Source organism: Clupea harengus, chromosome 19 (genome assembly GCF_900700415.2).
Source record: "Clupea harengus chromosome 19, Ch_v2.0.2, whole genome shotgun sequence".
NCBI lineage: Eukaryota > Metazoa > Chordata > Actinopteri > Clupeiformes > Clupeidae > Clupea > Clupea harengus.
Genome location: NC_045170.1, coordinates 21,266,592 through 21,281,465, shown reverse-complemented (window position 1 = coordinate 21,281,465; position 14,874 = coordinate 21,266,592). Strand labels below are relative to the sequence as shown.

Below are 14,874 nucleotides of genomic sequence, written 5' to 3'. Positions count from 1 at the left end.
GTAAGCATGTGTACGTAAGTTAAGATTGTGTTACTGTTCAAGTGTGTGCGGTAGTGTGTGTGTGTGTGTGTGTGTGTGTGTGTGTGTGTCTGTGTGTGTTCCTCCTCATTAGTTATTTTCTTTGTATGTTAGTGTTCAAGTGTGTGTGTGTCTTTGTTTGCCATTTACATTTCATGGTACATAGGCCCAAATACATGATCACTCAGCACAAATGATGGTTCCTATTTCCAGCTGTCCAGTCTTGTGTGAGGTATCCATCATTTTACCAAAAAACAAATTCAGTGTGAGCGAGTCTCTTCACGTCCAGTGGCATCTTTGTGCTTTGCAACAACAATGTAATATTATCAGTCCTGAGTCCACTGTGTTTGTGTGCTGGCCAGGGTGACTGCAGAGGTCAAACACAACACCACCAACACCATTGTGTGCAAGGCTCAGGGGGAGTGGAACGGAACGCTGGAGTTCACCTATAGCAGCGGAGAAACCAAAGTGATTGACACATCCAAACTGCCAGTCATCAGGAAAAGGCTGCGGCCAATAGAAAGACAGGGACGGACTGAGTCCAGGTGAGTAAGGCTGTAGGATGCTTTGGTAGAGGTCATATCTGCATGTACTGTGTGTTTCTCTATGGTTAAGCAGGTGGTAGTTAAAGATAAGGATACGCTTCACAGATATGCATGCTTGGTTAACCTTAAGTAGCTCTGGAGACTTTATGTTAACATTATCATGACTATGTCTGTGTATTGTTCTTAGTGAAATATTGTGATAAAGAAAAGACCTTGTATGGTAGGACCTTTTGATTATATAGAGTTAACTTTATTGTGTGTGTGTGTGTGTGTGTGGTGTGTGTGTGAAGGCGATTATGGCAGCACGTGACTACGGCGCTGAAGGAGGGCAACATCGACGCGGCGACAGAACACAAGCACCGTCTGGAGGAGCGTCAGCGCGGAGAGGAGAAACAGAGAGCTGCCAACAACATGCCCTGGAAACCCAAATACTTCATCAAAGAGGTCCGCCACGTTCCCCTACACACACCAACCAGCTCACTGCAATCCGTACCCATTATACATAGGCAGTTTGGGCTAACTTGATGAACTCCAGAAGGTCATTAAAGTGCATATACTTATATATTGAGCAAGTGCAAAACCAGATTCAAACAAAAATCAACAACAAAAAAACCCACAAAAAACAAGATGTCCTGGGTTAGGTGAAAAACCGAAGTACATACTTACTGTCAGAAGAGTAAATACTCTCTTTGGGGACATCACAGAAATACTTCATCAGTAGACGTCTTATGTCTTTTCCAAACCTCTTTTCCTTGACCTTGATGGAAAACATCATGAGGTCAAAGACAGACGTGAAGGAGAATTCATAAGAAATAAACAACCGCCTGAGAGAATCTGACTGCACTTACACTAGGCTACGTAATTACACAACGGTGGATTTGAGCCTAACAATTTAAAATTCTAAATAGCCTTATACAATTTGTGCCGGAAAAAATCTCCTTTCCTTTCATAAAGGCTGGTCCAATGTACTCTATGCTAAAGGAGATAAGAGAGGAAGCATTGAAGCACCTTTTCTTTGTGTTTAGAGAATTTAAATCACAGCTGCCATTTAGATACTTCTGGGTCATTTCACTCAGTTAGGAACCTTGCAAAGAAACAAAGACTATTGGACCGCAGCCGAAGACTCGTGGTGTGGTCTTGGCATACTCTTGAGGCAGCACTTACAGCTTGTGGTAGCGTGACCTGTGTTTCCCATTCCTTGCAGGGGGATGGATGGGTCTACCTCAACCCTCTGTGGAAGGCCCACTGACGCACCCTGACCCTGACCCAGGAAACGAGTGCTTTACGGGACTCTCTCATAAACCCCTCCAGCCTGCGAGCAGAGGAATGGACTCAAAGAGAGGATGAGGAGGAGGTGAAGGAGGTGGTGGTGGAGGAGGAGGAGGAGGAATGAAGCGAAAAGGGGCCAAAGAGAAGGTTGAGGAGAGTATCCTGTTCCTGTATATGTACTCTGGGGGACAGACAGAGAGAGAGAGAGAGAGAGAGAGACTGATGGTGAGGTAGTGTGTTCTGTGAGATGGGGGTAGTGCCTGTGTGATCCCCATCACTGTAGCTCCAGAGGGGTGGGAAATGGGGGAGAGGGACATCATTTTTATACCAAACTCCAGGTAGAGTATTTCTATTTTTCACATAACCCAGGCCTTTCTCTCTCTCTTTTTTTAATGTTTTGCACTTGCACAGTATATAGGTGACTAGCCATGTGATATTGATTTGTGTCCTGTCTATGACCATGCACGCTTGCACACTGAAAACATGAAAACACACACACGCACACGCAAACACACACACGCAAACACACACACACAGAAACACGCACACATACACGCACCCACACGCACACACAAGCTTCTGTAGCTTAGCTCGAAATGCTTGAAAATACAAAATCAGAGAATCTCCATCATCATGCCAATAAGTAAGAGACCACTTCTGCAAAATCAATACATCACTCCAAGCCGATGGTGGCCCTTGTGAATCATGAGGCCACAGACAAAGTGTTTGTGAAAAATGCGACACACACTAACTCTTCCAGGCGTCACTGGTAGCATCCATCACGCGACCACACGTGATCCACAGGTATCCACCTGTGCACGTGGCCTTGGGCTCCCCTGATGGATGTGATTGGAGTGGTGGGCCCCGTGTCCTCGGCACATCTCTGATGTGATTACCCTGCGTTAGGCTCCCTGCTAGGCTACACGCCAATGAAGGTTAATGGACAGCAGCACTGCGTGAGAGGCAGTCCACTGATTAGTATGGACGGAAGACACAAACGTCTTCTCCAGCTGTCCTCACATGAGGATTTTTTTTCATTTCGGGAGAAAGAAAAAGGCCCTGTATCGATTAGAAATGTAATGTAATCGAATGCATTGGGGAAAAAAAAAGAATAAATCATCTGCGTAGGTATTATTCGGTTAACCGTGGAACAGTTCTGGAAGATGAGTGAGCTATTTGTCAGCTGATGGTTACATGGCCAAAGTATGTCTTATCTGCTTAAGGAAGCAATCTAATTAGGATATGTAGGTCATAGTTAATTGCAGTGTTGAGTTGTCTGATTTTGAAATTCCCTCGAGGTTGTGTTTTATTGTGTGTGAAACAAGATTATATGGCAGTAGTTCTCTGTTTGCTGCCAATTAGGACTTGTACCTCAGATGGCAAAGACTGCATTGCTAAAGCAGGAACTCATATTTTGACGTTATTTATGTGAATAGACCCATATATCTAATCAGACATAATTAGGTCTAAATCAAGTCAATCACTAATTCTATTTTATTCTTAATATGAAGTGTTATTTATATAACGATTTGAGCTGTTAGATGAGGCTATTCTCTGTTCCCTGATGTCCATACATCCACTTATATATTGTTTCCCAAATAGTGAACTTTTCTATTCAAGAAGAGATTCATAAATTGAGGGTGTTTGAGCCTTGCACTACACTACACCAAAATCATGAACACTTGCACATTTCAAAGCAGGGGGCGCCAAGGCTTTATCTTAAAGCAACGAGATCGTGTCTGAGGCCGTCTGTCCATGTGGACTAGAGACTGTATATAGGTCCGTACTCTTATCCACACTGTTTGTGATGTTACCCTGAGTACAGTTGGAGATGGAGTCTTGAGTTCTCAAACCAGATGTAGCCTGCTTCTGTAAACTTCAGCGGCGGTTCCACATGACCTGATCGAACTATCTGGGTCACCTCTTCTGCCAAAGCGTAGTTATGAATTCAGCCAGGACATGTACTGGAGTGTTGCTGCCCAGTCAGTCACTGACACTGAGAGGGATCCAGCTGTGATCAGACCCAGGGGTGCTGCCCAATCAGATGCTACTGAAGACGATGGAATGATCCTGGATAACGCCTCATAGATACTTAACCCAAACTAATAATCCCTCATCACCCATTCTCAGGCTGCAAATCACATAACCCAAGGATATATCCCCCCCCCCCCCCCCCCCCCCCCCCCCCTTAAAGAGTATATGGAGGTCACTGTTGAAAGTGATACCACACCACTTTGGAGTTCTCCACCGTACGGAGCGTCTCCTTTAAGATGGGATTCTTTTCCCAGGGTGCAATCATAAGCAGCAGCCTCTCAAGTGTCTTGGAAGTTGGTTGAGCAGGTTCTTTTTTGTTTTTGTTTTTTGTTTTTAACATGTGTCTAAACGAACCCATGTGCCATGGTAATCACAGGCAGACTGTCACTTTGTATCAGGAGAATAAATAAAAATGAATTTCATTACAAGCGACCTTAGAAACTTGTTTTTTTTCCCCATCCGAAGCGATTCTTAATTGATATTTAAATAATGTGTAATTGATGTAACTGAAGCTTAATTAATTGTGGCCATGTAACGGGGACTGGAGATGTCCGTGTGCAGTCAGACAGGCTTCAGATTTTGTGTAAAACTGGATATTGTTGAAAAATTAAACATAAGTCAAACATGAACATGGATGGAAGATGGACTTTTCTCCATGGAGGGTCTACGGATTGATATCCCTGCGAAACCTACGCAAGGTCATGCTACCCCCCAATCGCATCGGTAGTGTAACAATCCAAGACATGCTTGATACTTGACGCGCATCTAATTTCTCATGTATGTCTGTCTTTGATTCCTCCATCCTGGTTACATGCCTTCCTCGTTTCCTACCTGTTTTTAATACAGGAAGGGAGGATTGACAAATAAGGGAAATGAGAATCACCCGTGTTTAAACCTGATGGCTGACAAATGCGGCCTGTTTAACATGTGACCCAGTCTTTCCAATTTCAGGTTAATTACAAGATGAACTGTGCAAATACTGCCACTTAGTGGTCAAACAAGGTAAGTCAACTCAAGTGTTGACGTCAACTTGACGTTTTTCATGCAGCCTGGACACAATGATATTTCAGTAATTGTATCAGACATATTGTAAGATCATTTGCAAACTATCAATTACATGAGATGATGAACACATCAAACATTTTTTTCTTTTTATTTGTCATGACTCAACCAAGCATTTTGAGCAACAATGTAAAAAAAAAAAAAGTAAACCTGGTGTTTGGGGTGTGAAAAAAGATAATTACTGATGGGATAAAAAAAAAAAACTACATTCACAGACAGAGAAAAAAAACACACAAAAACAGACAGAGAATCAAAAGAACAAAAAAAACAAGACGGTGACGCAGAGACAACAGAGCTGCAGTGGGGATAAAAGCCAATTACCAAGGATAAAAAAAGAGGTGAAGGCAAAAGAAAGAGAACTGTGAAAACAGGACGAGTAAAGGGACAATATTCACATTTAAGGCTTTATCCGAACTCCTCCACACTCCAAACTGCAGTCAGACGTCGCACAACAGAATCAAAAACAAAAACATCATAGAACAATCAGTGCTCACATCAACAAATGCATCCCCAACGCTTCATTCATGCATTCATTCATTCATTTACGTAGATAAAGGAGTTTGTCAAGCTGTCACCAGAACACAAACTATATGACAAGCCATCACTATAGTGAGTGAGACCGTGGTGACAGATGTAGTCCTGTTCACAGATTAAGCAGAACACAACAGAGATGTGTGTTTGCGCTCAGGAAGTGGTCTGAAAACCTAGATGAAAGAGAAAATATTTATACTCCTGGAGCACTGAGGAAGAATAAAATGATGCAATTGAAGGGTAAACACAAGACTGGGAGTCAATGACCGACAAGAGCTCAGTCTGTGATGTGATGTGGTAGACCTGTCTCCCCTGTTTTACATTCACTGTGAAATCAATCAGAATCTCTCACACACACACACACACACACACACACACACACACACACACACACACACACACACAATGTTCCTAGATAGCAAGGAATGGAATCTTCACGGAGAGAACCTAGTTGCACCCCCAGAAGAGTTAAAGATCCGTATATTTTAGCATTCACTGCTGCACAAACAGTATTGTATGAGATTCAGGATGACAGAACTGAACCGTGAGACTTTGCTCTTGGACTGTTTTTGTTTACATGGCAGCGTTTAACAAGTGGCAGGGAAAAGTGGGTCAAGGGCAGGATAGATTGATGTCTAGTCTGACAAAAGAGCTCCTGCGTCTGTAAAGGAGGTTGAACTACTTTTAACAATTCAGGATATGTTCCATTTCCCCAACATCACAACAACTTTTCAATCAATCAAAAGTCTACTTGGGAAAATACAAAGGCAAAAGAGTAGGCCCTTAGGAAACAATTCACATTCTTCAAAATAAAACTCAAGAGTTCTTTCCTCAGAAATTATTGCATTCACTGGTCTAGTATTTGCCATAGGAACACCACTGTAAAGTCAAAGCAAAAAGAAGAAATAAAAATAAAGATTAATTTGCATATTAAAAGAAATCCACCACAATATATTATAACCCTTTCAGACATTCTCTTTACATAACATATTTACACTTTTAGCATTCTTTTCTCTTTGTGTCAGGAAAACGACGTCCTTTTTAAAGACAAATGAAACATCACGCAACAATGACAATTAAAATAGCACTCATAATAAAAAAGCAAAACAAAAAACAATCAATCAATCAATCAGAAAAAACAAAATCTTAAACACAGTTTTGACAGAGCTGTACCCAACTTGCTGCCATTCCTTGTATGCTGTATACCATCCTCTGTACACACGTCAGGAACCTCTTCTAGAAGCTTCTCTACGGAGCAGAGCTCCATCAAGTCTTCTTAACGAGGTCTGCAGGGAGGGAGTACGAGGGTTCTTTGGTGCAATAGCTCCCAGCCTGATCACGAAAACGGCCACATCCTCTCCACTCTCCATCCCCTAACGTCTCTTCAGCTCAAATAGTGCATGAACACCATGCCCCCTACCCCCAGGGCCGACTGCTCTTCTCCATCGGGATCCCAAATAGTGCTTACAAGAGTCCCAGCAAAAGCTGTGCCTCCGGACGCATTCACACATTCAAGTAACATTCTGGTGGGGGAAAAAAAAAGAATGAAAACAGAAATGACTGACAGATGTGTGAAAATACAAAACAGATAATCGTGAGCCAAACATCCTGTCATGGCGGATGACTGTTCTCCAGGTTGCCAGATGTCATGGCGGATGACTGTTCTCCAGGTTGCCAGATCTCCACCCCAGCGGCCACAGGGTGGCACCAGCAGAGCGCTAAAACTCCAAGCAGAACACTTAGGCTCCCCAAACCCATCATCATCGTCATCTTCCTCAACTTCCTGTTTCGCTCCCTTGGTCAAGTTTCTCTTCTCTTTGCTTGTGATGTGTTAATTAGATTTTATGTACGTTTTGTCTTGTTTTTTCTCTCCTTTCATCTCGACCCCATCTTTAGTCTTGTGTTATTTCTTGCTGTGCCTCTTGCCTTTCTTCAGGACCATCTTGTTTTTGATGTAGCCACGCTTCCTCTTGGCACTCTACAGTGTAGAAAATACATAGAAACATTACAACTTTAGATTTATTCCACTGCTTAACCATTTACTAGAGCCCTTTCCACTTCATACAATCTTACTGACTCCTCTGTGCCAATTGGTTGAAGTATGGTATATACAATAATGCTAAATACCAGTGTTGATATTGTCTGAAGGAGCTAAGCAATGCACAGCATTTTCCACTTGTCTTGTTTCGTAGCCTGACTAAAAGGCTTAATGAGGTTAAGGCAGTACAGTGACACACATGATGAGATCTCTTATGAGGTCATGTGACTATGACCATATGGCATTTAGTTATCATCATGCCTGTTTGCACAAGACTACATTAGCATAGAGTGGCGAAAAAGACACACAGAGAGTAAGACTGAAGCACAGAGAGTAAGACTGACTTTTCTGCTTTAAAAGTCCATAAGCTAGGCAACTATGCAACAGATTTCAAAACAACTCGCAGTCCACTTTCAGCTCTGAAAACCAGCTCTGAATAGGCAGCATGAACAATGAAACTAATGGACCACAATTGACACAAAGTGTACTGGCAATATAAATCAGATAGATTGATATAATAGATTGCACTTCTTATTTTACATTGCAGGCAGCCACACCAGAAGCAAGTTGTTTCTGAAGTATGCTGCGGTCCAGTTAGGATGTATATGCTGGGCATATATGCAGAAGCAAGTTGCTTCTGAAGTACACTGCGGTCCAGTTAGGATGTATATAGTGGGCATATATGCAGAAGCAAGTTGCTTCTGAAGTACACTGCGGTCCAGTTAGGATGTATATAGTGGGCATATATGCAGAAGCAAGTTGTTTCTGAAGTATGCTGCGTGTGTATGCTGGGCACTATCAAGGCCGCCAAACCCCTCAGAGGAAAAATCAATGAGTTTCATGAGTTTCAAATCTAAGTTTGGTTGAGTTTGAAGGAGAGACGAGTTCAGCAGTGAGTGTCATGAGGGAGGGTTGACTTCTCCATGGAGTAATGTGCTTCTGGCCAACAGACACACACCCACAGACAGACAGACAGACAGACAGACGTAGACAAATGGAGAGACCGACAGACGCACGGACACAGATATGCAGGGAGATCCACACAGACAGACAGGCATGAACAGACAGACAGAAAGGCATGAAGACGGACATTCTGTAGAGAAATGCAGACAGAGAGACCGAGACATGCATATACACAGAAAGACACATGGTCAAAGACAGACATGTGTACAGATATGCAAACAAAGACTGAGAGACATGCAGAGGAATAGCGAGTCCGAGACATACAGTACAAGAACACATAGAGACACGTGTCAAGACACACAGACAGACAGACAGATTGTCTATGCCGACGTAGACACAGACGGGCCAACCCTGACCTTTTTGGCGGTGTACTTCTGCTTGGGGACCGTGTTGGTGACGCGCAGCTTGTGGTCCAGCTGCTCGCGGTTGTCCAGCTTCTTCACCTTGTAGATGCGAACCAGCCAGTGCTCCGACGTGAAGGCCTCCTCCAGGTGCCGGAACTTGATGTCCTTGTTGCCGATCTCGGCATTCCGGGTCCGGTCGAAGCCTGGAGGTGTCCGGAAGTCCAGCTAAGAGAGGGTGGGAGCAGGAAAAAGGTCATCAACATCGCCATCATCATCATCATCATCACCACCATCATCATCATCACCATCGTCATCTGAAACTATTTCAGTGGCTATACCCACATTTCTAGCATCCAAAGGATGAGAGCCGTGATAAAATGTATAATTAACATTTGTTGTTTAATTTTTTCCTTAATTGCAGTATTACCTTCTGTAGTAGTACAATAAAGGGTATGTGAGTCTGAAATAAACAAGCCTTTCTTTAGATTAATATTTTATCACCATAAGAAACTGTGTTTGTGCCCTGGAGGTCTACTAAATATGAAATAATGAAGTCAGCATGTAAGTAATTTTTGAAATGTTTTGAGAGATAAACTGTTTACATCTTTTTAGCTGGGAACCATGCCAGAACACACACAAACCCAACAACACGCACCCACACACACACACACACACACATCAACACCAACACGCACACACCCACCAACACATACCCACACACACACACATCAACACCAACACGCACACACCCACCAACACATACCCACACACACACATCAACACCAACACGCACACACCCACCAACACATACCCACACACACACACACACACACAGACACAAACACATCAACACGCACACACCCACCAACACATACCCACACACACACACACATCAACACCAACACGCACACACACACACATCAACACCAACACACACACACCCACCAACACATACCCACACACACACACACACATCAACACCAACACGCAAAACACCCACAGACACACACAAACCATACAGACAGAAACACACAAACACACAGGCACAAAGACTCACACAACATGGACACACTCAACATGGACACACACAAACACTCACACACACCCCACACAAACACAGAGGCACACACAGGCACAAAGACGCACACAAACTCACATACTCCTTTACACACACACACACACACACACGCACACGCGCGCACACGCACACGCACACGCACACGCACACGCACACGCACACGCACACGCACACGCACACACCTGCATCTCCCCAAAGCGGTAGTAGGACATCTTGTACATGAGGCAGTTGAGGAGTGTAGGGGAGCCGGCCTTATCCACGCGGAACTCTCCTTGAGGCGTGAAGTAATCACTCTCCTGAGGGACACACAGGACATAACGGTCAAGACAGGACACACACACACACACACACACACACACACACACACACACACACGCCCCCACACTCACACACACACACACAGACATATATGCATGCACACTCACACAGACACACAAACATACACTACTAACTAACTGCTAACTGCTATCTAACTGACACACAGACATTAATTAAAAATAAACATAAACTCTCTAACACAACACACACACGCAAATATGCACACACAACCAAACTGAGAGAGACACACACACACACACACAAACAAACCCACTCACAAACAAAACCATTTGGATCACTTTCTTAATTATCAAGAAACACACAAACACACACAGTGACAGCTAGATGTTGATGCAGCGGATTGGCTGAGAGGACTGAGTGTAAGCCTCTGCATCCCGGGACCCTGAAAGGGCTCAGGGTTATTATGGGATTGTTTTTACACGGAGGCTTGATTTAATTAAGCTCAGCAGTCTAATTAAAACTTGGATGCCTCTCCTCCTTCTAGGCTAAAAAATCAAAACAGGGGAAGGAGACTGACGTTGAAGAGGGCAACGAGTTGGGACGTCGGCCAAGACCAGACCAAACAGACTGTGCCAAGCAGACAGTCAGAGAGGGAGGGAACCCTTCCAAACAGACTCAGACTCACAGATGGATCGACACAGACAAACAGACAGACAGATATTCACAGATAGATTGATAAACACAGATAGAGATATAGACAACACACACACACACACACACACACATATAGATGGAAAGACTGAGACAAACACACACACACACACACACACACAAACACACTTACCCGTATGTCCTTTGGATGCTCCCCCTCAGCTATCCTCACCATCCACAGGAACTTGTTGATGTCGTCGCCCGAGTATCCGATGACCCCCCCGAAGATGATGAGCACATAGTCCACATCCAGACTCCTCATGATCTCATACGCAGCGCTCTCATTGGACGACATGGCCTTACCCACCTGAGGGAATGAGACACATGATCTATTATTTGTACCTACTTCTGTCTGATATCATGTATTCAGTGCTTTGACAATATTAGAAAAAGCCCATCTGAATTCAAATTAATTGATACAGAGAGGAAGAGAGAGAGAGAGCGCGAGAGATAGAGAGAGCTTTCCCACCTGAAGCAGAGAGAGAGAGAGAAAGAGAGAGATGGAGAGACATACAGACATTATTATTTGTGCCTACTTCTATATAATAGAACTGGGGCGACAGTGGTACAGGAGGTAGAGAAGTCGTTTAGTAATCAGGTTGCTAGTTCGATTCCCTGTCGAAGCGTCCTTGAGCAAGACACTGAACCCCTAATTGCTCCTGATGTGCAGTGTGCTATCAGTGTAAATGTAAAATGTGTATACATCCTTGTAAGTCGCTTTGGATAAAAGCATCTGCTAAATGACTAAATGTAATGTAAATGATAATACGATATGTTCTGTGCTTTGACAATATTGTAATGATGCAGTCATGTCCATAAAGCCCATCTGAATTGAACTGAAATGACAGCGTGAGAGTGGGGAGGGAGAGGGACAGGGGTAGAAACACAGAAAGTGAGAGAACAGAGAAAGATAGATATAAAGGGATAAGGGGAGACAGAGTTTGGAGTGAGTGAGAGTAAGAATGAGAATGAGAAGAGTGAGAATAGAGAAAGGTGAAGAGGGTGAAAGACACAAAAGATTCCGAAACACGGAAATGAGAACGAAAGATGAAAGTGTAGGTATCTGTGGTGACTCCACAGATGAGTTCATTCATTGTGTGATTTAAACAGATTTTATTTTACTGTGAAATGTAAGCCATTACGTAAACAGTCACTCCTCTCCTCCAATCACTTCCTGTAACTGTACCCTGGTATCACCTGAACTACCCCCCTGATCTGGCTAACAAAACACCCTATATCTGCTATTATCTCTCTCTTTCTCTCTGTGGCCTGGTCTAGTTCACCTGTTCACCTGTCGCACGTCACAGACCACTGGACCCCTCGCACTATTATCACTTCCCCTCGCACCATTATCACTTCCCCTTACACCATTATCACTTCCCCTTACACCATTATCACTTCCCTCGCACTATTATCACTTCCCCTCGCACTATTATCACTTCCCCTCGCACCATTATCACTTCCCCTTACACCATTATCACTTCCCTCGCACTATTATCACTTCCCCTCGCACTATTATCACTTCCCCTCGCACCATTACCACTTCCCCTTACACCATTATCACTTCCCTCGCACTATTATCACTTCCCCTCGCACCATTATCACTTCCCCTTACACCATTATCACTTCCCCTTACACCATTATCACTTCCCATCGCACCATTATCACTTCCCCTTACACCATTATCACTTCTCTCACGGTGGCCTTCCATGGACAGCACTGTACACAGCTATGAAGAGAACTAGAAAGGAAGATTTAGATGTTTACATAGTAGCTTTCGAATTTATGGCCATTCAAAAATGTTTCATATTGAAGAGTCATAGCCTATGTCATGTATGCTAATATCAATCATGAAACCTTAATTAAAAGTGCAAAACATTTGCCATAATGCCATTTATAGCTTCATTAGAGTTAGTCTATCTAATATGCATTTTGCCTGCATTGACTGAAGTGAGCTGTCATGTGTGTGCACACAGTTTATCACTCAACTCCAGTTCTGCAGAGACACCGTACCATCTGTGGCTGTTTTGGTTAGCAGCCTGCATTGCGCTTTCACAAGTTGGCAGTCTGGCAGTAATATTTTCACCTCCATTAAAGGCGTATTAAAAGTGTAGATATGTACTCTCCGAAGAACAAATGTAGGCTATAAACTGCATAAACATCTCAGTCAGTTGGATTGATTATGATATATATTATCAGAATCCTCTCTACTTTTAAAGAAATTGAATAGAATGTTGACACTGCCTTGAACTGTCCACTAGCCTAATTTGACCCCACTTGCTAGCTAACCAGGACAGCGGTTGCACACATGTGCATCAAAGGTTCTATCATTCAATTCATGACGTGTACATGAGAAGACAGGCTTATCATTTCAGACAGTCACATCACTTGGCTATGAAAGCGTGTATTCTTTATGTTGTAAGGAAACATGAAAGACAGACATGAAAGTCAGACAGATTTAAGCACCGATTCTTTATAAATCTATATAAACGCTTGGTGCAGTGAAGGGAAGCGGCCAATCAGGCTGTCAGGGCTGTTCTCGTGAAGAGAGTATCAAAATGTATGCCAAATGGCACCCACAAAATGCATTGGAAGCTTCAAGTCTACCAAAACGGACGGAAACTGGATGAAAGAAAATCCAGAATGTATACAACAACATAAGCCCTTAGAGCTATGTCCATCCATCCATCCATCCATCCAGTCAACCATCTGTTTTCTCTTGGAAGAGCTCAGAGAAAGCAGTTTTAAGCTCATAACTCACACGCCATGATAAATCCCTTCCCTACTGTCTTCGGTCTTACCAGTGCTATGTGACTGTTGTTCCACGTGTTGTTGTCCACTAGCGTGGTGCGGTTGGCCATGCCGGCGATCTGGTAGCCGTAGTCCCACCAGGACATGACGCGGGCGTGCTCGTCTGTGTTCTGACGCAGCCAGTAGTACGCTTCCCTGAAGTCATCCAGAATGTTCCGAGACCTGTCCGAGAAGGAGAAGCAAAGAGGAGAACTGATGAGCGAGGACAAAAAAAAAAAAAACACTCCAAACTCTTTTTTTCCTCTTCTGTTTCATCTGCCTGACATCATGTCCTCCTCTCCCCTCGCTCAACTCTGACGAGGGCCCACGGAGAGTTACAACACTGGGTGAGGGAGAGGAGAACAGGTGCACGGACAGGACAAGAGAAAAGGAGAGGAGAGGAGAGGAGCCTGTGGTATTTGGTCATGATGTTATTACGAATGATAGATGAAAACTACTGATCTGAGTTCACTGGAGACCGGTAAGGACAAACCTGTATGATTGAATGTAGTAATATCTGTGTGTGTGTGTGTGTGTGTGTGTGTGTGTGTGTGTGTGTGTGTGTGTATGTGTGTGTCTTCTCTCTCTCTCTCTCTCACCCATCATGGTTGTATGAGGCCAGAAAACAACACGAGGACTAGAGTAGGGGTTGCTGGTGACCCAGGTGCAGTTTGTATGTGTGTATGTATGTCTGTGTGTGTGTGTGTGTGTGTGTGTGTGTGTGTGTGTGTGTGTGTGTGTGTGTGTGTGTGTGTGTGTTCTCTCTCTCTCACCCATCATTGTTGTATGAGGCCAGAACAACACTAGGACTGGAGTAGGCATTGCTGGTGACCCAGGTGCAGTGCACAGCGAACATCATCAGCAGCATCAGCATTAGCATGGTGACGATGCTCTTGATGTTGGGACCCAAGCCCTCCTCCGCCTTCTCCTGCTCCGATACATGCTTACGCACCTTCCCAGCCTGCAGGGGGCGACGCAAGCACACACACACACACACACACACACACACACACACACACACAGAGAGACACCACAAATACCAGCCACACACACACAAACAAACAAACACGGTCATGACATGTGGTATTTCCAGATTGAAAGCATGGTTGCATTGCATTTAACCACGTATGAGTGAGTGAACAAAACCGAGCGGTTTGGAACTGAAACATCTTGACGTGCACCCTCCATACTGCTAAACTTGTCTTTGACTTT

General features: G+C 43.9%; 2 protein-coding genes across 2 annotated transcripts in view; one reads left to right on the top strand and one right to left on the bottom strand.

Moving 5' to 3' along the window:
* The window catches only part of LOC105903636 (oxysterol-binding protein-related protein 10), a 69,869-nt gene extending 65,859 nt beyond the window's left edge, over window positions 1–4,010 (top strand). Inside the window, exons 11-13 of the mRNA XM_031586449.1 lie at window positions 381–563; window positions 854–1,007; window positions 1,768–4,010. Of these exons, the coding sequence (XP_031442309.1) occupies window positions 381–563; window positions 854–1,007; window positions 1,768–1,812 (382 nt within the window). The 3' untranslated portion in view covers window positions 1,813–4,010. The remainder of the gene's footprint in view (window positions 1–380; window positions 564–853; window positions 1,008–1,767) is intronic.
* Window positions 4,011–5,003: 993 nt separating this feature from the next.
* LOC105903670 (STT3 oligosaccharyltransferase complex catalytic subunit B) overlaps window positions 5,004–14,874 on the bottom strand; it is a 93,737-nt gene continuing 83,866 nt past the window's right edge. The window contains exons 11-16 of the mRNA XM_012831449.3: window positions 14,436–14,623; window positions 13,674–13,845; window positions 11,006–11,179; window positions 10,065–10,178; window positions 8,817–9,029; window positions 5,004–7,437 (exon numbers count right to left, since the gene is read on the bottom strand). Of these exons, the coding sequence (XP_012686903.1) occupies window positions 7,363–7,437; window positions 8,817–9,029; window positions 10,065–10,178; window positions 11,006–11,179; window positions 13,674–13,845; window positions 14,436–14,623 (936 nt within the window). The 3' untranslated portion in view covers window positions 5,004–7,362. The remainder of the gene's footprint in view (window positions 7,438–8,816; window positions 9,030–10,064; window positions 10,179–11,005; window positions 11,180–13,673; window positions 13,846–14,435; window positions 14,624–14,874) is intronic.